The sequence below is a fragment of the Cyprinus carpio genome, chromosome B5, assembly GCF_018340385.1.
Source record: "Cyprinus carpio isolate SPL01 chromosome B5, ASM1834038v1, whole genome shotgun sequence".
Lineage (NCBI taxonomy): Eukaryota > Metazoa > Chordata > Actinopteri > Cypriniformes > Cyprinidae > Cyprinus > Cyprinus carpio.
In genome coordinates, this window is record NC_056601.1 from 11,104,822 (window position 1) to 11,132,015 (window position 27,194).

Below are 27,194 nucleotides of genomic sequence, written 5' to 3' on the forward strand. Positions count from 1 at the left end.
GTCTCTTATGTTCACCAAGGCCGCATTTATTTGATCAAAAATTCAGCGAAACCTGTAAAATTGTTAAGAATTATTACACTTAAAATTACAGTGTTCTATTCAAATACATTCTAAAATGTAATGTATTCCTGTGATGGCAAAGATGAATTTTCAGCAGCCATTACTCCAGTCTTCAGTGTCACAAGATCCTTCAGAAATTCAAATATTTCAGAAACACTTATGATCAATGTTGAAGTTTGCAGAAACCATGATTTTCTTCCAAGATGCTTTTATTTAAAGTAATAAGCAATTATTTAAAGTAGAAATCTTTTTTTAACTTTAGAAATGCCTTCACTGTCAGTTTTTATAAGTTTAATGGATCCTTGCTGAATAAAGGTATTACAGTAAAATATTACAGTAACAGACCCTAATTTTTTGAATGGTAGTGTATTCTGTTATGATTGTCATTCAAATATATAAAAGCTGCAGCATTCTTTTTTGTAGGGTTAACAAAGCATAATGAAAAGCACACCCCAGAAGCTGCTTAGTTATTCACTCAGACACTTATTATTATTACTTATTATCAATTTTATTGCTTTTATTGTTTTTATTAAGGACCTGCCCACCCCCCCCTTTTTTAGAGCTACGTACACTTGAGTTGAACTAAACTGACTCACACAACAGATGGAAAATACACATATGAGTGCGTGTCTGTGTGTGTGTGTGTGTGTGTGTTCGCTATCATACTTGCTGCTAAGATCAGTTCTCCATGCAGGCTGTAGGTCATCAGCGGTTCACTCAGACTCCTGGAAAAGCATGCAAATGTACAAAACACATAAATAAAAAAAAGTCATTTTTGGACATCATAAAATCGTGTGTGCTTAACTCACCGCAGATAGAATTTCAAAGCACTAGTGATGGTCTTAATGTCCATGTCAGGGGAATTTAAATCTACATCCGCTGGACACTTTGGGTCTACAGAGAGAGGAGGACAGATGAAGACAGAGAGAGGGAAACAGAGAGAGAGATAAATGGCCTTCTTCAGACGGTTGTTACTGTTGTTTAGTATGTGTCAGGGATTTTGTAACAGCTCAAGGACACTCTCATGGACGTATATCTCTGCTTTGGTTTCATCAGCATAAAAAAATTTAGGAAGTTCACAGAGCTCACTGCAGATATTAACACGCCACAATAAGCTGGACTCAGAATTATGAGTCAAGAAATTGATCTTCCACATAAAACATGATAAACTTCTTAACAAGAAATAAAACAATGTTTGTATATATTTGGTTGTAAATGTTTGTGTATAAATCTAGTTTACTAGTTTTAAAGGCGGAATGAGTGTATGTGTGTGTGAGAGCATGTTCGCATGTCTTCCTCTCGTAAACACACACACACAGCAGATGTTCTTTTGGCCATTTCCTCACCAAAGAAGGCATTCAGAAGTTTCTGCACTTGAATGTTGCTGCCCACAGTCCTGTAGACTCCTTCCTGAGTCAGGCCTACCAGAAAGAAAGAGAAGAACAGAGAAAAAGAGCGCATGATTTATTGACTGAGAGAATTAGAGAACCTGGCTTGAAGGAGAACAAAAGGGGGGAGTGTCTCGCAGTGGAAAAGTACAGCTCTATCAAAAAATGAGCTGTGAAACGGTCCCGCTCTCTGTTCACGCTCAGCCATCATTAGTCGTGCAATAATCCCACATGATAGTTTGCCAGAGTTTACTGATTGTTAACATACACCATGTTGTGCCTGACGACAGGGCTGGACTGGGAAATCTGAGTAACGGCATGCTTGGCGACTGGTTGGTGCTCCCGCAGACAACGCTACAGTGTAATCATGCTTATTAATGGCCTTGAACTGCCTCTTCATAATTTTATTCTCATACTACAGTATAACAGCCTCTAGCATGGAAACACTATTGCCAGGTTTCAAATGACTTGCCATGTTGGAGAAAAAGTGAGGGAGAGCGTATACATGTCTGCTATCAATTTGTATCAGCACACATCATTTTTTTTTTCTTTTAATTTGCATATGTTATTGATGAGAATATGTATGTTTCAGTGTGTGTGTTTCTGGTTCTTTGGCTAAATCAGTAGCAGTTGTGCAGCATAAATATATTCTGGAAAAGAATACTTTTTATTTACAGTTGGTTCAAATCGCTGGATATGCAGATGTGAAGACAAATGGTGTGCTGCTTCCCTCTGCTGGCTGCATTTGAGACATGAATATAATAAATAATAGTGCCATTGTGTTGTCATTCCATCGCCAATTAATTAAAGCATATGGTGGCCATGAAGTGCAAAAACAGCAGAGAGAGTCAGTCATTTGAGAACAGGTGACAAACGTTTTACACGAATATGAGATCAGAAACCAAAATAAGTGTGATGGTACCTTTTGTTTCCACAAAATTGATGCATTTTCTGACGAATTTGAAGCCGAGGTCATTTAGCTCCACTGAGGGGAGAAAAAGGAAATTCATATTACATATAATAAACACAGTTCATCATCCCTGTATGCATTTCTCAGTAGGTTACTGCACACTATTTATGGTGTAATTTTATACATGGTATTGCACAGGCTTGCAAGTATCAGAATCTATTAAGCAGCATTTTCTCCACCTATTTTTAGAGTTTCTTGTGTTCTGCAACTTTTCTCTTAATAGCTAACAGACATCACTGAGATATCACACCTGCACAACCATATTTGGCAAGATTTTTCGATTTTGAAAGAGGTCCTTGTGCTAACCAAGGCTGCACTTATTTGATCAAAAATTTTAAAGCCATCACTCCAGTCTTGAGTGTCACATGATCTTTCAGAAATCATTCTAATATGCTGAATTGGTGCTCAAGAAACATTTCTTATTTTTATCCATGTTGAAAACAGTAGTGTTGCTTAATATTTTTGTGCAAACTGATACATTTTTCAGGATTCTTTCACAGACAGAAAGTTCAAAAGAACAGCATTTATTTAAATGGGAATCTTTTTAACATTATAAATGCCTTTTACTGTCACTTTTGATCAATGTAAGGCATCCTTGCTAAATAAAAGCAAGGATAATAATAATTTATTTTAAAAATCCTTTAAACCATAGTGTATCTACAGAATGTAAAATTCCTAGGTGCTATAAAATGCTAAACAAAATTCCCTGAGGAGCAGTCCACCCTTTTTAGAAATGCTATTTTCCTGTGAAACATTTAGCACATTTAAGTTTGCTGACATGTGAAGGGTGGATTTTTGGAGATTGTGTGAAGTGAAGAACTGAGGCAGTCTAACTGATTATTACATTTAAGCAGTAAATAATCAGTGGTTTTCTGATACAAATAAGCATCTACACTAATACGCTAATGCTGTGATGAAGTGAAGTTATACTTACTCTCTGCCTGCTTTTGATTCGGAGAATGATAAATCTGGAACAGAAACCACAAAGGATCAGAAACATGATCATACACTGAGACGGACTCTTAATGGAGTGAATAGTGATAATGTGAAACCCACTGGCTCTTTGCCATCCATGGCCTCCATCCACTGCTTCCTGTTGACCTCAGAAATAGCCTGGAGCAGGACAGGACTGCACCTATGGAACACAACACAAAAACTTCAATAACTAAAGCCTTGTGTTGTTTGTGTGAAATTTCTCCAGTGCCAAACAAATGCAACTTCACAGGTAAACAAGAAAATGTGCTTTGACAAAAATATGAACTTTCCAGTTTGCTGACCCTCCTCTGGTCCTACTAAAACTTTCAATATAGGTGTACTTTCTAAAATCATTTGAGAATGAGTGAGTATGACAGAAGTCTCACCTTTCATTTGTTTCAATGTCAAAGCAAAAGCGTTTATCAGTTGATTCTGTTTTACGGCGTACACAGGACTTCAGTGTGAGCTGAGATGTGGTCTAAGAGAAACAGAGAGACAAATGTAAGAGAAAAGGGCTGACCCTTCACAAAGTAATGATCGTATCTGTAATAGTCCTGCACCTGTTTGGTTCCTGTCTTTTGTTCCATCGGCACCATGATGAATAACTTGCTGTCTTTGAAGTATTTACAGTAATACTTCAACCAGGTTACGCCAAGAGCCCCTCGAGAAAGAAAGATTAATAGCATACCATCATTTTAATTATATACAGGGTATGATCCAATACACAGTTTTGTATGGTCAGTTGGTCAATACTGCAAAAATAAATCCTGACAGGGTGACAGGTCTTGTATGACCCTTTTTCTGAGGTTTATTCTGCTATACAGGCCAGCTAACTGTAAATTATTCCACTTATTACAGTTACTTGCCAAATAAATGGTCATAAAATATTGATTTGAGTTTATTTTATAATGTGAGAAGATGGAGATCACAGAGTTCTACCACAGAGATACGAATCTAGCACAACTACCAAAAATCCAGTACCAACAACAATCAATTACTCAGTTTAGCATCATATAACAGTCAATATACAAAAACTTTTACTGCACAATTCTGTTTGACCAATCAGTTAGCTGTGTTATGAAGTTGTTTATTAACTATAACTCATATTAAGATTTGTGCTGTGTGTGGAAACTGACCTTTCCAGACAATTACTAGATGCTCTTTCTTTCACAAAGAAACATTTCCTAGTGGTTGTACTTTTAAAGGAATATTCAGAGTTATTATTAACTGAAGGTCAATGGATTTCATCTGTTTCAGGTTGGTGATTACCACAGACAACCAGTTTGACCTGTCTCATATTTTATAATAAAAAAATGAGAACGCTTTTCTAGTAATTCACTTATAATGAAAACATTGCATGTTTTGAAAAGATAGCCCTCACACATGTGTTAGCATGAGACTGATGTGATCGAAACCTATTTGTGTAAGTTTCATACAATTTTATCTTATTTCATGGCTGATATTCACCAAAGGATACCAAGAAGGAACACGGAAAGGATGTAATGTGCAAAACCAACAAGCCTTCCTACTGTTGATGTTTTGAAGTCTTCACCCATTGTTAAGTATAACCACAATTTCTTACACCTAAATAACGTAGTTCTATCCTAAAAAATTATTCAGACAACTTCCTAGTTCAACATAGCTCAGCCAAGCTCCAATGTCAGCCAAAACGAAATGACCTGGAACAAATAATAGTTTCATGAGACCAAAGACTGCCCATTAGATTTACCCAAAACTAAATATATCTCATGTTTAATCACTACAGAGATATCAGAGCCAGCGGCAAATGTCAGAAGGACTAGCCGAGTTGAGGCTGCTCAAAGTGGGATAAATGAGCACTGAGCGCCCGGTGATCGCCTGGAGCTCACATCTCCGAAATCAGCGACACACAATTTCAAATAGGCGCTGTCTTTATAAATAAAACTCAGATTTGAGTTTTGAACAACTACATTCTCACCCAAAATACTTTTAAAACTACATTTCATTAACAATAATATTTTTAAAAAATTATGCGAATAAATGGTGGTTGAAATACAATGCTGCCTGAACTCAACCAATCAGCATGCTCAGTGCCCAAGCCCCACCCCCAAAAGTTCCGGACCTTTGAATAAAGTACTACCTGGCGAGCAGGGACTTTCTGAGGGGCAGCTAAAAAGCACTCACATTTCTCCTGCACATAAAGGTATCCCTCCATAGTTGCCTGCTTGCCAGGTCTAATACAGATCTGTGCTGACTTCTTCATCCTCTTCATTAGCTCTTCCATCTCCTCTCTGGTGCTCTCAAAGTGGTTACGGGTCTACAACAACAACACCCAATCAAACAAACATTACATTTTACATATAATCAGGAACAATTACAAAAGATATGCCGATGTATTTTGTTCCGAAATGTTAATTAAAATTAGTATATATTTGGGGTAAGTCATTTTGCTTTAAAGAAATTAATGCTTTAAATTAAATTAATCAAAACTGACAGTAAAAACATGTATACCAGCATTTCTATATCAAATAAATGCTGTTCCTTTCGAACTTTCTATTAATCAAAGAATAGAAAAAAAGGTTTTCCACAAAAATATAATGCAGCATAAACAAATTCAACATTAAAAATAAGCAAAGTTGTTTTTTGAGCAGCAAATCAGCCATTCAGAATGATTTGCTGAAGATTCATGTGACACTGAAAACTGGAGCAATGGCTACTGAAAATTCAGCTTTGCCATCACAGGAATAAATTAAATGCTTTAATATATTAAAATAGAAAACAGTCATTTTAAATTATAACAGTATTTGTCAATATTACTGTTTTTATACTGTATATTTGATCAAATAAATGCAGCATAAACTAAATTTAAATGTAAGATATTAAAATAAAAAGTTTGCAAATCTGCATTTATTAATGTCTAAACCATATTAATAATTAGTGGTGGACTTCAGGTGGAAATTCAGTAATTTGTAATACATTTACTGAAAGACACTTTGGATAAAAGCACCTGTTAAACCACCACTCAGAAAAAAAAACATACAGAGTGAAAGACAACCCCACAGAGCAGCAAACTGAATGACTCATATCCTGCTGATCTGATCACGTGACAATGTGGATGGAAGGTTAGACTCATTATTGATTTGTGAAGCTCTCACGTTCTGTAGACTGAGCTGAAGCTCCTGTTTATATGGAAGGAAGTCCTGCGTCATCTCCACAGTGAGATTATTCAGTGTTAGGATGCTCTGCAGAAATGCTAAAACCTGTCAATCACAAACAAGGACACACCCCTCTAAGCATAACATACTTTAGTCAATTCATTGTTTGTATCAGCATGAACACAATCAGTGTATGTTACAGTCTCGTTTTTATCCGTGCACCTGTAGATGGCTTCTTGTACACACAATACAACATCTGTTACTACAAAGCATATATAAAAACAAGAGTACATGTGCTAGAGGAAAAGGAAGCTCTCACATACAGGCTCCACAACATCAAACTTCTTCCTGTCCTGAACATGCTGGATCTGGAACACATATTCAACAGACGACTCGTAAAATGTCTGACGCTCCTTATCCAACTGTTCGTCGGCCTATAAACATGCATAAACACACAAAAATAAAGATTATATTATTAGGTTCCTATTTTTTTTTTTCATTTTAGTTTACTGTATTTACAAATATACCTCTTGTAACTGTGTCTCTTTTTTCTTTGAGGACAGGTTCATATGTTTGTCCAACTGAGAGTAATACTTCTCACTCTCCTTCTCAAACTTCTTTCGTCTGTCCTGAAATACATGCACACAAGCAAATAGGGATGTAACAATTCACTCAACTCACGATTGGATTTGATTCACATTTTTTTTTTTTTTACAAAATGATATTTAAGACAGATTATGAATTAAATGTGTCCTTTCATTATTGCTTGGAAAAAATGCTGTACATTTCTTTGTGAAATTGAAATATAACTATGATAATATACTAAGAGGCAACCACTGAATTTTAATCATGATCCAAACAAATATGCTGCATACATGTAACATGAGCAGTTTCCTTGGTTTCTGCTGTAAATGAAGCAGTGCTGCACTTATGAACTTTAATATGCATTATACAGAGGCGAGATGAAAAGAAAAAATACCATTTAAACTTTTCTAAAGACAGTAAGTTCCCCTCAGACATACATTCATATAAACTCCTAGCCCTAAATGAATCATGATTTGTTTAGCATCTCAACCGATTTTAATCGTCACATATTTGAATCGGTTTTCAACCGGCTCGCGGTTAATCGTTACATCCCTACAAGCAAACAAATAACTCAAAACTGATCAGACTGAAAACTACAGTGGATGTGCTCCAGCTCACTAAACCAATTCCTAATTAAAAAAAAAATAAATAAATAAAAAACAAAAACAGAATACAGTTTTTGAAAAATGCAGTTTTTGCAGACATATAACCGGTTCCTTACAACCAATAATTTCAACCAATTATCTTTGAGTAGCCACAGTGAACCAATACTGAACTGAAACTGACACTTCAGTAATGTTAACTGAAGAATGCTGGAGTGGAAAGAGTCTAATCCAGTGAAAAGCCTTTGGAATTTTGAAACTTTCCATGTGTTGTTTTTCCAACAAATGATCTCGCTTTCCTTCTAGAATCATGATAGCTCTGTAACTCTCTAAAACTAATAGTTTTTCCATGGATGCTCCAGTTGCTGACACATTATTCCATTTTAGTTTGTGTGTATGGTTCAATCCTAAAACACACTGACATGAAAGGCCATGCAAACACTCATGTGTATACATGTATATTTGTGTGTTGTATGATGTTAATCACTTTGCTCTGAAACAGGAAGTAGAGGCGGAAATGAGGAGTAGGCTCACACATGTGGTAATGTGGTATAAAATGTGCATAATTAACACTCACTTTTGTGACCCCAATCTGCTCTTTCCTGAACTTTTCCAAAGGTTTGATAAGCAAGTCGCATGCATTCTGCACCTGCAAGAAAGAATGACGGGTGAGTATAACTGTTTTCTTCCTAAAGTCTCTTTCTGTATCTACAATAGAAAGTCTTGTCCCTGCACTTGTTCAGTATGGGGTTCAGAGGTCAAGAACTGTCACAATGCTGTCACAATTGAGCAGATGAAAGTCTGAGTGACACAATGGCAGGGGCCCTGAGTAGAAACCAAATAGCAGGGTGCAAAATTTACTTTTTGCCACACTGGCCAATGGCAGATGAATTAAGAAATATAACAGCCAAAAATAATATATTATATATTATGTTTTATATTTATACATTATAATGTAGAAACAAATGTACATTTATTTATTTATATATTGTATTAAATTATATTACATTATCTTATAATAATATAATTTTTTTTGTCTAAATGACAATGGAATTATTACAAACTACTGTGTCACTCATATCATCATATATAAGATGAGTCTTTATCTCTGTGTGAAGCTCCTATTACACAAACATTGTGATACTGTTAATCATACGTTTGTCCTGATGGGTTAATGTTGGAAAAACTCCTTGCTACATTACCATTCAAAGGTTTGGGGTCAGTATTGTTTTAAAGAAATGAATACGTTTATTCAGCAAGGATGCATTAAATTAAAGTGGCAGACATTTATATAAAATGTATATAAAATATTGAAATCCGAATTTTGGAAGTTTCTATATTTATATAGGGAACAACTGTTTGGGAATTTCCACTTTTGGGAATAAATAAAATTCAGTCTTGTCATGCACTCCATTGGATTATGAGTGTGCATGAGTATAGCATGAGTATTGTTCTCATAAAATGGTTAATTTTTGTCCTACACCTTTTGAGGAAGGAAGAGGTAATTTTTTTCTGAATCTGGATGTTCCTGTTATACATGGTTAGATCAGATAAGATTTATAATCAAGCCTGAATTCTAAAGATGAAATTTTAGGTTTAAAAGCTACAAAACCTAAGGACACAGACATCTCCCCAACTGAACCACAAGTTTAACTGGCCCTCAGCACAAGAAGGCTAATCTTGTAGAATGTTAATGATTGACACACAGTATCTGAGGATGTTAGGTGCTGTTGTTATATGAGATTCGATTAAGACTGACAGTGTTTTATAATGGTATAGGAAGAAATGTGCTCCACCAACCAGCATCATTCGACCCTCTTCCACATCCTGCAGCAAACCAGCAAACTCTCGAAATGACTCAGCTGTGTAGGCAAAACATGTGGTGACGTAAACTACACATACAAATGAAAGACAAATACATGCACAAAAATACCCGCCAGAGATTGACACAAACATGCAGGCACAGTCCAACACTCCACATACAAACTCAGTGGAACAGAAGTGAAATACAGTAATTACTGTAATAAATCAGGAAATACATCACATAAACGAAATGGACTAGCCAATTAGCACTACTCCAATCAGGCCTGCTGTCGACTCACCAATGTTCATCTCATCATCAGTCAAAGTGTCACCGATGAAATCAAACTGGAACGACTGAAGAGTCTGAGAGAACTTCTGCACTGCCAGTGAGTACTCTGGAAATAACATCAAAATTATAAAGAAAACAATCAAAAATCCACATTAGTCCCTGTAGGTTTTGTTATTTGGTCAGAATAAATTGATACTTATGAAGAACATCAATAGGAAAACATTGCCTGGTTCAACATATGGGTCGCATATGCTAGTAGCTTACAGCCAGTCCACTCGGTCTGTCCACATACCTGGGCAACTGTTTTTCTAGGCATGTTACTGAAATATTGACAATTTATGTATTTTAAATGTAGTTTTTATAGCTCAAATTATACTCCCTAGCTAATGTGCATGCATGTTCCAGAGTAAACATACAAGCAATGCCTCTATTCATAAGACAAATGGCTCTTTTAACTGAAAGGCAAGACATTCGTGTTCAAGTGGTCCTTCTCTTCCACCTTATACTGTCTCTGGCTTCAGCCCAGCCCCAATAAAACATTCTCTATATCAACTCTCAGTTTCACAAAAAAACTGAAAGACAACCATGGCCAGGAAATTTGAACGCAAACAACCTTTCACCACGTTGCTTGGTTGCTGGCCACTTAACATATAAAGCCATTAATTACTGAACCTCTGAGAAATCAGAAAAGCAGCTTTATTGCTAAGTGAAATCAGATGTTGTGTGGCTCAGTGAGGATGGAATTATGTCTCAAACTCGCTACATAAGATCAGTGCCAGAACATACACACACATCAAGACAGATCACTGTCAAATGCTTTCGTCCAAAGCATTTTACAGTATTATAATCGCTGGGACACACTGTCTGAGAGACTGTTATGACGGTGCTCATAAAGCACGGGAGCTTCATAGACCTTGGCTTGAACGGTTAAATACACACACTTGTATGTGTCAAAAATGCCGTCCATGCAAGTATCCTCGTAAATACAATAATTTAGGTCTTAAGTAAACGCGAACAGCTGAGAAAGGAAACACATGTTTAACAGTATATTGGATCTGGGCAGCTCTTAAAGTGACAGCAGTCTAATATTCCTGCTGTCTGTCATTCATGTTAATCAAACAACAAAAGAGAGAAAATCTCTCACTGCCCTTGACTTAATCACTTTTGTAACTTATAAGAATTACATATTTAATTTACACAGTGAAGAATACTGTTTTTAACATTTGATTACTTTATACAATGTATGTAGCATTTCTCATTTATTTGTTCTACTGTAGTTTTTTTGACCTGTTGCTTGTAATTAGTTTCTTATTCTTATTTAATTGCTTACTGTTAGGGCTGTGAGATACTGAAGAAAAATGTGATATTCAATACCTTGTTAAAAAATGCGATAGTTGATATGCGATACGATATTGCTTAAGGTGTGTAAAATCAATTTCAATTATATTTTAAAATATTTAAAAATGAAAATTATATAACCAATTTGTTTCACAATCTTTCATGGAAATGAAAGAATCACGATAACTTCTGAAAGTGCCCAGCAGTTTAAGCATTACATAAAAAGTAATGTCACAAATCAGAAAATGTCATTTTAACATCAGTGAACATACAAACAAAAAAAAATGAATGACACTAATTTTATATCATTGTAACATTGCTATCCATACACCAAGTATTTCTTCATAAACCTCAGCAAAAACCGTAGTCTGAGAAAGTTCAAACATGTTTAAAGGCAATTGAACAGTCAGAAAAAAAAAAAGAAAAAAAGAAATACACAATTTACAAGCATAGATAAAATAAACATTAGTATTCAGGTACATAAATGTAATAATTAAGTGTAAAATAACACTGCATAGTGTTCACTGTATGAATTAAATTTAGATTAATCTTTGTTATAGCTGTTTTGTTGTTTGATTAACATTAGTGACACATTCAGCAGTATATCTTTGTAGGCTGCTGTCCCTTTAAAACCCACTGTATGGATCCAGTATAATGATACACACATAATTCTGTGTGTACTGTATGTGTCTGTTCAAACATAAGAAGGAGATGCGAAAGACGAATCAACTCGATGTTCACGCACCATTTGAAACACGTCTCTGTGTGTATGCCTGCATTTTGCACGTGTGCGGCAGAGCTGAAGATACGCTGTGCAAGATTCTTCGAGATTCTTCTTGCAAGCGTCAGGTGTGAGTCAGACAACAAGACAAGACGGCAAAGAGTTGTTTTCTGCAATTTATTGCACTTAACTATTTCGATAATTTCGATATATCGTGCAGCCCTACTTACTGTTTAATTGTGTTCATTAATTAGGTCAACCGAAACCAGGAACACTTCCAATAACACACAATCTAATGGTTGCATCATAAGAAGAATGGCATCTACGCTAATATTAGTCTGTTTCTTTCTTATTCCAAGGTCAATTTCAGTGGAGACCAGGACAACTAGATGAGCCCCAGAGACAGATCCCCAGTGAAGACCTTGTCTCGTAGACGACCATCAGGACAAGACCACAGGAACCAGATGAGCCCTCTGCACAATCTAACTTTGCTTCAGCATAGATCAACCTGCTGGTTTCGTTTGGCCAGAGGGGAACTGGCCCCCCGACTGAGCCTGGTTTCTCCCAAGGTTTTTTTTAAGTTTTGTTTTATTTTGATTTTTTGTTGGTTGCCGCTGTCGCCTCTGGCTTGCTTAGTTGGGGACACTTAATTTCCAGTGATATCGTCGACTTGATTGCACAGATACTATTTAAACTGAACTGAGCTGGACGAAGATATCACTGAATTCAATGACGAACTGTCTTTAACAGAAAATTTTGTGTATACAATTGTCCTTTTGCATTGACACACTATTTTCCTATTTGATACTGTAAAGCTCAATCTGTATTGTTAAAAGCACTAAATAAATGAAGGTGACTTGACTTCAGTGAGCTTGATTATTATTATTTTTTTTTTGTGATACTGACACTGGTGACAAGAATTATGAAATTTCTATGATATCAAATAAAGATAAAACTATATTGTGATATATATATTGTTACCATGAAATAAAATTACTCATATCATGATGTAAGATTTTGGTCATATCGCCCACCCCTAAATTGGATCTCAGCACATCTCTAACTCTCCAGATCATGGGTTGTCAATGTTAAAATTATTATGCAATTTATGATGTGGCAATTAAAATTATTATGCAAATTATTATGTAAATAACATCCAGAAAAGAGAAACTCTATTTGACTTCAGCTCTCTATTACTGATCAATAGGCATATGAGCAATTCATTCATCCATCTTTCTATCTCTTTCTCTCTGGCTGTGTTTTAGGCCTGCACACTCTGTGACAGAGGAGATGGCTTAAACGATTATATCCCCTCTGATGAAAAGGACACAAAGAGTGTGTTTGTCTAAAGCATGAGGAGCTGGCATGACGGACTACACGCTCCAAACCAGATCACAAAACCCGTCCTGTTCAGCCCTCTGACAAACACACACACGGATCTCAAAAGAGCGCTATTTTACTCTCACAAAATTAGACTAGAAGTGATGTATCAGGTGTTCTTGAAAAGCATGACAGAATGTATGGCAACGTGTTTGAGTCACTGTTTGTATTGCAGGTTATAAACTACTAAACCTCAAATGAGTCCAAGAACCACCTGTTAAAAGACAACCAGACTTGGTTGAAGAACCAGTCAGTGCAGTTTAATAAAAAACAGATGACAGAATGAGACTGCACTAACTAAACAGATGATGTTTGAATGAGTGGTGCCAAAAAGTATTGTGTGGAATTATTTAGTCATTAATGCCTTTGAAACAACAGCAGACACATCAATTGGCTCAAGTTCTGTATTGGTGAGCATATTTGTTTAAAAAATATCATATGACATTGCTAAAAAGAACATTATGTTGTGTATTTGATGTACTGCAATGTGTTTATGCAGTTTAAGGTTCAAAAAATACATTATTTTCCACATAATGTACATTATTGTTGCTCCTCTACACCCTGCCTTTCTGAAACGCATACATTTTTACAAAGCTCATCGTTCTGAAAAGCGAGGTGTACCCTGATTGGCAAGCTATCCAGTGCATTGTGATTGGCTGAATACCTCAAGCGTGTGACGGCAATGTTATGCCCCTTAACATACTGTGATGCTGTCTCCCAGCACAACGAGACAAAACCAATAAAACCCATTACAATCGAGGCATTTGTTGCATCCAGTGGGGACATAATTACGGATTATAATGACTTATATTTTGTTTTTACGCATTGCGTTGCGTATCGTGGTGCATAAACATAAAACCATGTCTGCATTTGTGATCAGATAAACGACAAACAACAAGCGCTACTTGATGTGGTACGCACAGTGATGTAGACATGTGGGGGCATGTTAAAACGAGGTGTTTTAGGAGGGCGTGGAAAACTTTACTTTTTTGACTAAACTTTTATAAAGAATATCTCTTTGGATTTGTGACTTTAGTCTTTGCAACTTTACAGATCTTCTTTATGCACCAAGAGCTTGTAAAACTCCAAAGAGAAAGGAAAAATTTAAATCGCATCATATGTCCCCTTTAAAATAATATGAAAGCTTCCTCAATCCTTCTGGAAATCTGTTGAAATTCTCTGTTCAGTCATAACAGCAGCAATAGATCTCCAAAGAGGTTCCTCATCATTGAAGAAAAGGAAATGCTATACTTCCTGTGTTAAGTTTCATATCCACACAGCACACACGATATTTCTCAAAAAGTGAAAAACGACCTAAATGCAGGAAGTAAGCATATCGAAACCTCTGAGTCAGGTCATATGACTTTAGAAACTGCAGAACTTCAAATAGCGGAAACCCTAGAGAAAATATAGGTTGGGCTCTAGTGGCTCTTTCAGATACTGAAGCACTGAGGACTCCTTTCAAGACAGTACAGACGCATCCGAGAGCAGATGCAGTCATTAAATTACAGCCATTTGTGCACCGCACAAATCCATAAGGAAATCTGCCGTAATGGTTCAGCATTCTGCTTTTGGAGTGTTGCACTCTGAGGTATAAAGCGAGGCTTATGGTTAGTCAAATTAGAAGCTTGCATACTCCCTCAGGCAAAATTAAAACTTAAAAATGCTATCAGCCTTCGTGTTGTTAGAAAACTAGCGTGTTTATGACTTCCCTTGAAATTAGGGAAGGAAGCCTGAAAAGCTTTACTCTGGGAGATAAATTAAAGCTGAATCATCATATTATCACTGAAGAAGACCAGCTGTCAATTCTTCTAGCCAAACTTAGGCAGTGAAATCCAGACGGAAAAACTGAACACCAATCAGCTAAAACTCTCCAGTAAGTCAAGAAAACATCTGAAAATGGCACAGGGTTCCTGCTCTTTTCAACCAGTTAATTTAATTACTTTTTTTTTCTTCACTTCCTATTTTCCTATTTTTACCCAACTAGGGCTTGGCCTAATAATTTATTACTTGTTTAACTTACATTTCACTGTACTTTCAGTTATTGCAACATTACATGATGCATTTAATATGCTCATTATATATTTTTTTTATTTTATTTATTCTCTTAACTCCCTCCACACATAACAAGTTGTATTAATTATTTCAAAAAAATGCAATAACATTTTTATAAGTCCCTGATATTTCCCTGAACCCCAAACTGACACTGAGGACCACATATGAGCTGTGCACTGGGATACCTAGAGCTATAATTACTTTTATATCTTAAATACTATAATATAGCTCTACTGAGTTCAGCTTCTCATCATTAGGCAAAAGCTTCTGTCTAAAGTGCATTGTTTTCAGATACATTTCCTCTATCATTAACGGCCTCGTTCAGGGGAACAGTGGTGGTAGAGCAGGACTGTGAAAACTTTCTATTTGTATTTTGTTGCTTCAAAACACTTAAGAATAATAAGCCAAACAGAAAACGAAAGCGGAAGAGAGACATTACACCCATCGTGGTGTGTATGGCCATAGAAATGAATGCTCTGCAGACTGCTGGTTTTACAGCCTCCATCTCTCTCTCTCTCCTCCAGTCTGAGATGCAAAGTGCCTTAACTGACTTGAGATAAGCAGAATAGTGAGAAGGGCTTATAGTCACAGTATCTGAGTTCATATGACTACTGGCTCTCCCTCCAGTTTTCATAATTTTGTTGACACTTTATACCATCTCTAAACTTTCCAGTTCAATTCCATTCACTAATCTGGAAAATTAAAGGTGCTGCTATAAATAAATCAACCGCCCCCTAAAATGGCTTGCCAGCATCTCTGAAAGGGGCTCTTCCAAGAGCTGCTCGCCATATTCTAGATCACTCTACAATTCATAATCCCCTTTAAAAGTAAGCAAGGACTCGCAAGTGAAAGCCCATGCAAAGAAAAAAAAAGGCTTTACGATTGTAAGTAAAATAGTCCTAACATTACATGTCAGTTATGCACTGATCTTGCTCGGTTTGCAAAGGCGGAGACCTCCATCTCCCCCCGCGAACACCACCACGGCTGCTGTAAAACACAATTTTACCTTTAATCGTGTTGATCACATTGTTCCCGTCCTTGATGACATCCTTTAAGAACTTGTTGGTTTTCTCCAGCTCGTGTTCGTAGCATTTCAACCTCTCTCTGAAGTCTGGACTGTCGCAGTAACAGTCGCTGAACTCGAGTGGAGGATGCCCCATTCTCACCCTCTGATCGATCAGTGAAGATAACCGGCCTTTGGTTGTCAGTAAAGTACAAAAACCACGACAGACCTGCCTTTTGATCACTCGGCTGTATCAATCAAGTTGATTTCGATTAATCGGTTTCGATAAAGTTCCCCATATTTGACATATTGGATGATATGCAGTTGTAAAAGCAATAATCAAGCGCTCCGGTAGTGACTGTTTCCGTGTGCACGCGGTACTGATATTTCAGTCGAGCAATTTGGATGGCAAACTAAATTTTTGAAAAGTGCTGATAAAGAAAGTTTTTGTATTTCTACACTTTTCCTTGTTTTAGGAGCGGAGGGACTGACAAACGCGGGCAGGGCTACATACTGTATACTCCCACATCATTGGGCGGCAAAATGTCACTAGTTAGTGGCTAAAATTTTTATTTTAATCAGACGCGCGTTGCTTTCCTCTGGGGGGCGCTTGAGGGCTCACAAAAGGAAATTCTCTATTGAACTGCATTCAAATGTAAGGATGTGTTTTGTTATACTGCAGACATTTACAGACTGAAGCGTGTAATTATTTAAATCTATTATTTTCAATTATTTGTACCTGGAGTACAATTGGAAACATGCCCCTGTAGTTTCTATGAAATTGTTAATTATAGGTTGTGGTATTCAGCAATCATAAACGAATATGATTGGTCCATCCTGAAGAGCGGTTGGAAAAGTAACACTTTCCACGTGACGAGCTGCTAAATTGGCGCGTAAGCAGTGTTCTGGACAAAACCGTTGTACCTGAAACAGTGACACAGTGGGAAATTTAAATAGACGTTGCATTGAATGCACAGTAAATAGTTAAAAAAGGATGATTATTATGTACGTATATTATTATTATGTATATTATGTACGTCCTTGTCCAACATCCGGGCCACTGAGCCCCGCCTATGTTTGTACATCTGATTCTTGCTGGTTGTCATTCTACTCGCACATTGTATTTTTAAACCCACAATGACTCCAACCCTTAAAGAGACCGACACTCCTCTGAATTATCATATCAATAAAGTCAAAAGCGCTTTTAAGTCTGTGTTAATATGATTTCCAATCTCTGACCAGTTTAAAATATAGGCCATATTATATATCACTAATAAAATATGGAAACTTAACAACTGACACGTTGTTAATTAAATATAACAATGAGCTGAATTTACATATTTAAGAGCAAGGAGGCTTTTTCTGAGTAATTGATATATAAATTTAATTGAGTTAAGCTTTGTTTAAATATTTTAATTGTATAATGTATTTAATAATACTGTTATATAAATTATAATTTTATTATTCATTATCATTATCCGCTTAGTGGCATGTTGGCGTTTTTGGCGTCAAACGTATCTGTGACGTATCCGTATTCGTGTGAAGATGGCGGAAGTAGAGGAGTCTAGCAAGCCTATGGTAAGGGACAAACATGCTTTTAAAACGCTTACACGTCTTTAAAACACGTTGTCAGCTTTTCCAGCGAGTTTTTGTTTTGTCCTTATGGTTACCGACCCTGACTGGAAGCTTGAGAATTTGTAAATGTGTCAGTAAAGCTTTGTTGGGGTGATAACGTTAGGTTACATGTAAACGCAGATGGTCGTTTCTCAGCTCGAGAGAACATTTACTACATTGAACGTTTGTAATTGTTTTTTATTTTAATTTATTTTATTCAAACATCGCCCAAATGTCCATACTGACAGATTAGCTGTCTTCTATGAAAAACAATAGTACACGTTTTTTCGTGCGTTGTTACCAAACTATGTAAACACTGAGAATGGAGCATAATCTGCAACCTGAAACTGTTGACACGCACTGTCTGACTGCTAAAAGGTTAAACTTCCTTACTATTCCTATACCAATGTTTCTGAAAATGTGATTTTGTGTACATAGTCAATATCTCTGTAATTGTGAAATGAATAGGACATCAGCTGTTCTTCATCCCCGTGAGAGTGACAGACATTAATATCAGCAGGCACATTTTAAACGACCCCAGGCAGCAGGAGCCTAAGGGTATCCGTTTTCAGGACAAAATTGAAAGTTTTAAATACTGTAGAAATGATCATCAGTATACAACCTGGATCATGAAATAGTCTCACATTTATCATTCAATAATTTCCCTGACTGTTTTATTCTTGTTTAATTGAAATCAATTTGACTGCTTCTATGAGCTAAATGAGACTGTAGTACTATAGTAACTGTCATTTATTGTGAAGAAAACAGAAACGCAATCTCGGAATATGTTAATGTTAGTATCGAGTTAATTAAATATTGGTGTTATTAGGTTATTGTAATGTTTTGTACTTACTGCTGTTGTTTAAATAGTCAGTCAGCTCAAAGCCCACTTTCAATTCTGGACGGACCACCAGTGGACCATATTTTTATAAATCACTGCTGTAGATGAACGTGAGCTGCACATAAAGTTTTTTCGGTATCTGGATTTGCCATGAATGATTTAACCAGTCATTCTTTATGTCACAGTTTGCGGGTTTGTCTGACATCTCCATCTCGGAGGACATTCCAGTGGAGGGAGATATATCTGTGCCGGTGGGCTCACATAACGCTGACAATGATTTCTCCACCCTGGATGAGCCTGTCAAAGACACTATTGTAAGTGAAACCTTGCATTTCAGGCAGGGTTCAAAATATTGCCATAAATGAAAAAATAATTTCATAGAATATAATAATACTAAAATAACAATGGAGTGTACCTTTTGCTCTGTTTGTGGGTCTCAGCTGAGGGATCTGAGAGCCGTTGGACAAAAGTTTGTCCATGTGATGTACCCCAAGAAAAGTTCTGCGCTGCTCAGAGACTGTGAGTCCATCATCAATCACTGATGACACATCATCAATCACAGATTACTTGTGGGCTATTTATTATCACTGATTATTATAAATGCTAAATGTTCATCAGCTGTCTAATGAGCATGTATGTGCTCTTTTTAGGGGACTTATGGGGCCCTCTCATCCTCTGTGTCACTCTGGCCTTGTGAGTAGTATTGCTGTGAGAACTATTGTCACTATGACTCCAGCAGATACAATATATTTATAATATCATCTATCCCAGAATGCTGCAGGGTGGGTCTGTTGACAGTGAGGAGGAAGGCAGGCCACAGTTTGCAGAAGTCTTTGTTATCATCTGGTTCGGTTCTGTAATCATCACTCTCAATTCCAAACTTCTAGGAGGAACTATGTGAGTAAACAGTCAGATATTCATTTATATTTATTAGATTGTTAGATGCCTGCATTAAAGAGAGATTCATCTCAAATTTTTAGAATATGGCTTTCATGTTGTCAGTTTGTGTAGTTGGTAACATGCATATTAAAAAAGGAGTGTGTTGCCTGTTATTTATAAGCTTTACCTACAGGTGGGAAGTTGTCTCGTAGCTTGAGGTAGGAAAGAGCACTTAATTTCAGTGTATTGGGAAAGTTAGTCAACCAGATGCAGGCAAATCATTTAATGCCACTGGAGCAATAAGAGAACAGAGTGGGAGTGATAATAATTAAATAATAAAAAATAGTTTTTTATAGCCATCAGAGACCCAGACATTGATATTCATGATTTTCACCATTTAATATGCCTTTATGATGCCATTAGTTAAAAAAAAAATCTGAAATAATATAAAATTTGCAACATTGGGCAAAATTTAGGGTTGCAAAATTTCACCAGTTTTTTGATGCAGTAATTGAAAGTTTTGACTTTACAGCTAATTTAGGACACAAATGTATTTGATCTATTAAATAGTGTAATAAAAACATCAAATTATTTTTTTTAATATAATCTATCAATAAATAATAAACAAATAATAAGGCAAATAATAATAATAAAAAAACTAATTAGATGTAGATAACAGATACTTTTAGCAAACTGTGACACTTAATATGCAACTTTTGTCCCACCATAACTGTGATAAGTATCAGAGTGTCAGACACTGTTATTTTTACTTATAAGCCTGTTATATTATTTTTTTAGCCCTCTGGCTTAAAACAAGTTACATCCGATCCTACAGATTTTATTATTTATTTATTTTTCAATATCATGTTTCGTTACAAAATTTAACATTACATAAATAGATGGTAACCCTCTGAATTTGCAATTTGTTCATAATTTCTTCTAGACAATTTAGTAAATATACAGCTAAATTAATGTTTGAGCACTACCGAAACATTGTTAACTGACTTTTTCACTCTTTGTCTGTACAGATCATTTTTCCAGAGTCTTTGTGTGTTGGGGTACTGTATTCTCCCTCTGACTGTGGCCATGATAGTGTGTCGTATAGTTCTCGTGGGAGGCTCAGGCCTCGTCAGTTTTGTAGTCCGTCTCATAGTTGTCACCGCCTCCTTCAGCTGGTCAACGTTTGGTAAGAATCAATCAGTATTTTTTATCTGTTTTCAGCATTCCCAGAATACCAAAGGCCCTGTGGCTGTTCATAGCAGAAATGTTTAGAATCCATGTATGTTTTCTGCACCAGATGAGCCTGACTAGCCAACAAGCTCCTCAGGCAGTGCATACAGTGACCACCAGGAGGGAGTGTAGACTCTTTTAATGTTTTTTTTTTTTTTTTTTTAAAATATTTTAGCTTCATAGCCATGAGAAAAAAAAAAACACTTACATTTGAATGGATCACAGTGCAAAATAAACAAATAAAAGTGCAATAACTATAATTCTTAATAGAATAGCGAGTATTATTTTAAATTTATATTACTATTATAGTATTTTATTATTTTTTAGCTTTCATCTTAATTGTAATAAGTTTAAGTAATTTTGTTATGTGCATGTGCCATTTTTATTGTTTTTATATTTCCATAAAGTTTTAATTTATTTTAATTCTAGTTTTAGTAATTTTAGTTTTTAAACGTATTTACTTCAGTTAGTTGCTGTATTTGTAATGTTTTGTTTACAATAATAAAATATCTGCATTCTGCAGTGTAGATGGGAAATATTGCACTAGCCTGCAAATCTGCAATTCAGACAAAAAATTCAATTACAAGCTGTTTTTCAATCTTATATTACAGAGATTGCATCAATTAAACAAGTTATTCAAGTGCCAAAGAAGAAAATTAGACTAGATTTACCAATAATAATAAGTAGACGCAGATGTCAGTTGACTGATTTTCTCTCTCTCTTGTACACACAGTCTAGTTAATATCTTTGTGCGTGTCTTTCATTCATAGCCTCCACAGCATTTCTTGCAGACAGCCAACCGCCCAATAGGAAGGCCCTGGTCGTGTATCCAGTGTTCCTCTTCTACTTCGTGATTGGCTGGATGATTTTGACATTTTCGCCTTCTCAATAGCATATATACACCCTACGACAATTGGAAAATGAACTTCTCCCCTTTGCTAAGACAACCAGCAGACTGCCTGGAAGCTGGCTAGTGACTAGCCTAGTCTAAAAAAAGGCAGACCACTTTGATGGACACTCATAAAGGGACAACCCGAGGGCAGTCAGTGGATTATTGCATAGATATCACTCCTCCCCATCCCTCATTCAGTTGAAGAAGTGGAGAGAAAAGGAGTGGAGGACATTAATTCTACAGAGCTACTAATTTAACAACAGCCTACATGTCTTCATAATATGAATGTTTTGTTGTGTGAGGAACATTAGTGCCCCTCTGAGTAGTCCAAGATGTACTCACACCCCTAACGTGGAGGCGTATGATGATCTCTTCATGTGTGAATGCGCTTACTCAAGCATAGTATGTTACTATGTGAGGGTGCTTGTATTTGTTATTGTCTGATTCAGCATTGTCTCTGTTGGGAAAATTCAGCTATTATCAGGCCACACATCAGTCCCCTCACATTGCTATACAAGTTTCTTTTCTTTGTTTTTTTCTTTTTAGTTGTGAATGTTTGGGCTATTACATTTATTTTTAATAGGTGGAAGTTGGTACATTCCAGAAGGAAATAAAGATGGACTTTAATAAGTGCTGCATATATTGTGTGTGCTCTCTCTTTTTTTGCACATAGAAAATTAAAAATGTATCTTAAGGTTGAATTGGAAGTGCTGTTTCTGTCTGTAAAATTTAGTGTCATTTAAACAATCCTTTTGCACACATCTTACTGTCTGTCTGACAAAGACAGTCTTCCATACAGAGTGTCTCCTCATATAAAGACACATCGGCAACCTGTCTTTCTCCGTTTCCATCACACAGAGAAACACATGCACACAGTCTTCACTCCTCTTTCTCTCTCTGCCTTTGCCACCCTATGTGATAGAAATTCTAATTAGACTTTCCGTCTTGTATGTCTAAAAAAAGACTTTAATTTTCACTTCTAATGCATTGCAGCACCTGAACCATAAGGTGCAGCTGAGGTGTGTGTGCTGATTAAATAAAGGTGTGTGAGTGTTAGAAAAATTGTCAGTGTTTTCTTCTGACCTTTATATGTCTGTATCCAACAGTGTTGTGTTTGCTAATCTGTGCTGCTATGATGCATTTCTGTTATTACTCATTTCTCAGTGTCATCATCACTGCTGTGGAACTTAAAAGAAGGTGTTTTGAGAAATCTCAGTGCTTTTTTTGCCCACACAATAGAAGTCAAAATGGTTTGGTTGCCAAAATTCTTTAAAATATTTTCTATTGTGTACTACTGAATAAAATAAAGTCAAACAGGCTTGGAATGACTTGAGGGTGAGTAAACAATAACAGAATTATCATTTTACACTGAACTACCCCTTTAAAGGGATAGTTCAGACAAAAATGACAATTATCCCGTTACTTGCCTTCAAGCCATTCATATGACTTTCTTCTTTCAGACGAATACAGTCGGAGTTATATTAAAAAAAAATGTCCTGGCACTTTCAAGCTTTATAATGGCAGTGAATGGGTGTTGAGTCCAATAAAGTAACATACAACCGTCATAAAAAGTTCTCCACATGGCTCCGCTGGGGATAATAAAGGCCTTTCTGAAGCGAATCAATGCATTTGTATAAGAAAAATATCCATATTTAAAACTTTATAAAACATAATCTTTAGCTTCCACTAATTGTACATTCACATTCACGAGAGAGTGGTTCAACCATTCCAGCAGATGACGTAGGATGTAGGCATAGCGTAAGCTCCGATGAGAAGCAGTTATGATTTAGAAGTACAAAATGAGGATTTGTAAAGAAAAATGTCAGAGGATTTCAGTATAAGCCAAAAGGAGACTGGTTTTACTTTGCTTGAAACAAAACTTCTTTTTGTGCATGACTAGCATATTCTCACCATAGTTTATACTCTGCCTACATCCTATATCATCCACTGGAACACCAGTCTTTCCTTAGCGTACGACAGTGGAAGCAAGAGATTACTGTTTGTAAAGTTTTAAACAAAGATTTATATATATATATATATATATATATATATATATATATATATATATATATATATATATATATATATATATATATATATATATAAACATATCACTTCACTTCAGGAGGCCTTCCCCCTGGAGCTGTGTGGAGTACTTTTTATGATGGATGGATGCACTTTATTGGACTTCAAAATCTGTAATAGTAGTGAACACCAATTCACTACCATTATAATATATATATATATATATAAACTGCATTTGTATTCGTCTGAAAGAAGAAAGTCATAAATTCCTGGTGGAATGACCTGCCCAACTCAATCCGAACAGCTGATTCCTTAGCCATCTTCAAGAATCAGCTAAAAACACATCTCTTCCATCTTTATTTGACCCTCTAACTCTAGTACTCTCTATTCTAATTCTATTCTTTAAAAAACTAGCTAGCTCTATTCTTTTTCTATTCTATTTGTTTTCTTTATTATACAAATAACAAAAATCAAAAAAGGCCTCTAACACTAGCTTGCTCTATTCTTTTTCAGTTCTATCAGTTTTCTTTTTATTAATTATATAATTTTAAAAAAAGAACCTTGCTACGTGTACTGCGTTAGGCTAACTGACACTTGTCATAGTACTTGCATATTGCTCATTTGTTGATTTTGATTGCTTCCATTGCCCTCATTTGCAAGTGGCTTTGGACAAAAGAGACTGCTAAATGCCTAAATGTAAATGTAAATATATACCTAGGGTGACTTGAGGGTGAGTAAATCATGGGGTAATTTTCATGTTTGGGTGAACAACCCTTTTAAGTGCTTCTTGTAGCAACATCAGCAAAATTTATAAATATCAGGCTTTGTGTGTGTGTTTAATAATTAGTGACAGAATCATTTGCTGTGTGTGTAGCTGAAGTTCCTCAATCTTTTAGTCAAGTGAGTCAACAGAGAACCAGAGGAAGATGGAACAAAGAGGAAAGGAAAAGAACAAATGGGAAAACAACAGCAAAGACTGTTTTCCAGCTATCTGTTAATTTGAAGCGTGACATTTTATGTTGGCACTTTAAAAGAGGTACATGTTAATGAATTCGGGATATAATTAATATGTTAATGATTTGTCAGCAGCTGATTAAAGCCTGTGATATGTTGTTGAAGTCTAACTGAGGTCTCTTGCTTCTGTAGAGGGCAGACCGTGCATGAGAGGCATAGATATGCGCTGCAGCCTACTGGGTTTGCTTACATGGTTTTTTAAAACACCTTAATGAACCCTGGTTCCTTTATTCAGACTTGAAAGTTGTAAGTGTGTCCATTCAGAAACAGCAAGTGAGTCATCTGGAGAAGCAGTAGCAGTTCAAATATGTTTCAGGAGTCAAAGAGCAGATGCAGGTTTCCTGATTTCAATGGAAAATATGTACTGATTAAAAAAAATAAAAAATAATTATAAATCTATAAGTTGCTCTGGATAAAATCATCTGCAAGATGCATACATTTAAATGTAAATGATCAGATTCACCACAGATTTACAAACAGAAAAGTCATTTCTCAGGGCATTGCAGCATTTTGCTGTTGTTCCTCTTTTGGAGGGAACTGCTCTTCTAGGTGGGAATTCCTTGTGTTAGCACCATCTGTCTTAATAATTTTAATAAACAGCAGATGTCAGAGCTGTGGTGCAGTGGCTTAGCACTTGTAAGAGCTGCTGGTTCCTGTCTTGATCCCATTCCCATGACATTCCCTTTCTCTCAGCCATACTTTCCTGTCTCCATTCCACTATCCCATAAAATTGTAATAAATTTAATTAATTAATTTTGAATCAATTAAATTGAATTAATTAAATTGATAAAAAAAAAGTGACAGTAAAGGCAGTTTTACAAAATATCTCTATTTCAAATAAATGCTGTTCTTTAGAACTTTCTATTAATCAAAGAATCCTGAAAAAAATATATACTGGTTTCTACAAAAATATTAAGCAGCAGAACTGTTTTCAACACTAATAAAAAGCATGTTTCTTGAGCACCAAATCAGCATAATAGAATGATTTCTGATGGATCATGTGACTCGTGAGATTATGTGATTCATGTTTGAAATTCAACTTTATTTTTAATTGGAATGAATTACATTTTAATTTATATTAAAATATAAAACAGCTATTTAAAATTGTAATTCTTTTTCATAATATTACTATTTTACTGTGTTTTTGATCAAATGAATGCAGCCTTGGTGAGCATAGATTTCTTTCAAATTAAATTCAAATTTTTCACATTAAAAAAATCTTACAGACCTCAAACTTTTGACAGGTAGTATATAAGTATGCATATATAAACATAAAAAGAGAGAAAGAAAGAATGATGAGCTCTGTTATGACTCTATACCATGCATCATCATGCTTTGTTTGAGTCATTATCAGAGCAGCAGCTGCAGTCTGTCAGAATGAATGATCACAGTCCAGACTCTCTGTGGTTCAACTCTAGGTTGCTGTAGAGGCACCCCGGAGCGTTGTGAACACTGGCCGGAGTACTGTTTTTGGCCAACCAGAGATTATGGCACAGAGAAAAAAAACCTTCTCACAGGTCACCTAAGGGTATGACCAGATGCTAAAGTGCTGGAGCCTTACTAGAGCAATCCTATTCCAAGGTCCATGCCCAGCACAGGGGGCTCAGCCTCATTATTGTGCATGATACCTGAGCTTTACCATATTGGCGTGCTCTAAAGCCTCTGGAAAAACATTCTGCTGGAGCCGACAACCTCATGGTGGCGCTTTGGCTAACCTGAGTTTGAATCCTGGTCAATTTTAGTCTCTTCTTCTCTCCCACATTGCTTCCTGTCCACTGTATACTATACTATACAAATAAAAGTGCAAATGGGGCAGAGGAGAAAGGTCACTTTCAACTATGAAAGATCCTTCAGAGCAGCTGTTCTAAATCTGTTCTAAAAAACGTGATCATTACAGCATTTTCAGACTCCAGACTTTATAATCTCTCTCTCTGTCTGAACTTCTAAAATTTCAACATTTTAGTCTATGCTGGTGCACTGTGGCTCAGCTGACCCAAAGATGTTTTTCACCTGTTATCCAGGTCAGAAGTAGCACTGCTGGTACTCCAATTTGGCTCTGTCACAACAGTCAATCAGAATCGAACCTTATCTGCTAAATTTCTGTGGCTGGACTTCCTCTCAAAGTATCTATCTATAAAAGTGTTTATATTGTATTGGGACTTGTACAATTCTAATAGTCACCACCAAAATTGTGTAACCAAATGATGAATTATTAAAAATTTTGTGACAAATTAATTAATCAGCTACTGACACTAGTTTAGGGTGGTTATGATCTATTTGATCTCTTTTTTAGGGTTTTAAACATGTAGCACTGATTAAGGTTTGAAGTGCTGAAACCCTATTTTAATTGTAAGAAGGATCAGTATTCTCCATCTAAAACTGATCGGGCAGACCAA

At 36.0% G+C, this 27,194-nt stretch overlaps 2 protein-coding genes across 2 annotated transcripts in view; one reads left to right on the top strand and one right to left on the bottom strand.

Annotated features, from left to right (window-relative positions):
* LOC109058819 (oligophrenin-1) overlaps nt 1–16,848 on the bottom strand; it is a 32,685-nt gene extending 15,837 nt beyond the window's left edge. The window contains exons 1-16 of the mRNA XM_042724285.1: nt 16,307–16,848; nt 9,817–9,912; nt 9,515–9,576; nt 8,292–8,363; nt 7,055–7,156; nt 6,851–6,961; nt 6,528–6,632; nt 5,557–5,689; nt 3,954–4,054; nt 3,780–3,871; nt 3,475–3,553; nt 3,353–3,386; nt 2,371–2,433; nt 1,407–1,481; nt 870–954; nt 727–785 (exon numbers count right to left, since the gene is read on the bottom strand). Coding sequence (XP_042580219.1) covers nt 727–785; nt 870–954; nt 1,407–1,481; nt 2,371–2,433; nt 3,353–3,386; nt 3,475–3,553; nt 3,780–3,871; nt 3,954–4,054; nt 5,557–5,689; nt 6,528–6,632; nt 6,851–6,961; nt 7,055–7,156; nt 8,292–8,363; nt 9,515–9,576; nt 9,817–9,912; nt 16,307–16,460 — 1,423 coding nt within the window. The 5' untranslated portion in view covers nt 16,461–16,848. The remainder of the gene's footprint in view (nt 1–726; nt 786–869; nt 955–1,406; nt 1,482–2,370; nt 2,434–3,352; nt 3,387–3,474; nt 3,554–3,779; nt 3,872–3,953; nt 4,055–5,556; nt 5,690–6,527; nt 6,633–6,850; nt 6,962–7,054; nt 7,157–8,291; nt 8,364–9,514; nt 9,577–9,816; nt 9,913–16,306) is intronic.
* Nucleotides 16,849–17,769: 921 nt separating this feature from the next.
* yipf6 (Yip1 domain family, member 6) lies at nt 17,770–22,397 on the top strand. Its single transcript, XM_019076025.2, has 7 exons — nt 17,770–17,881; nt 18,944–19,072; nt 19,199–19,277; nt 19,409–19,451; nt 19,530–19,655; nt 20,666–20,823; nt 21,638–22,397. Exons 1-7 carry the CDS (start codon nt 17,849–17,851, stop codon nt 21,757–21,759), a joined length of 690 nt encoding a protein of 229 aa, XP_018931570.1. The 5' UTR covers nt 17,770–17,848; the 3' UTR covers nt 21,760–22,397.
* Nucleotides 22,398–27,194: the final 4,797 nt, after the last annotated feature.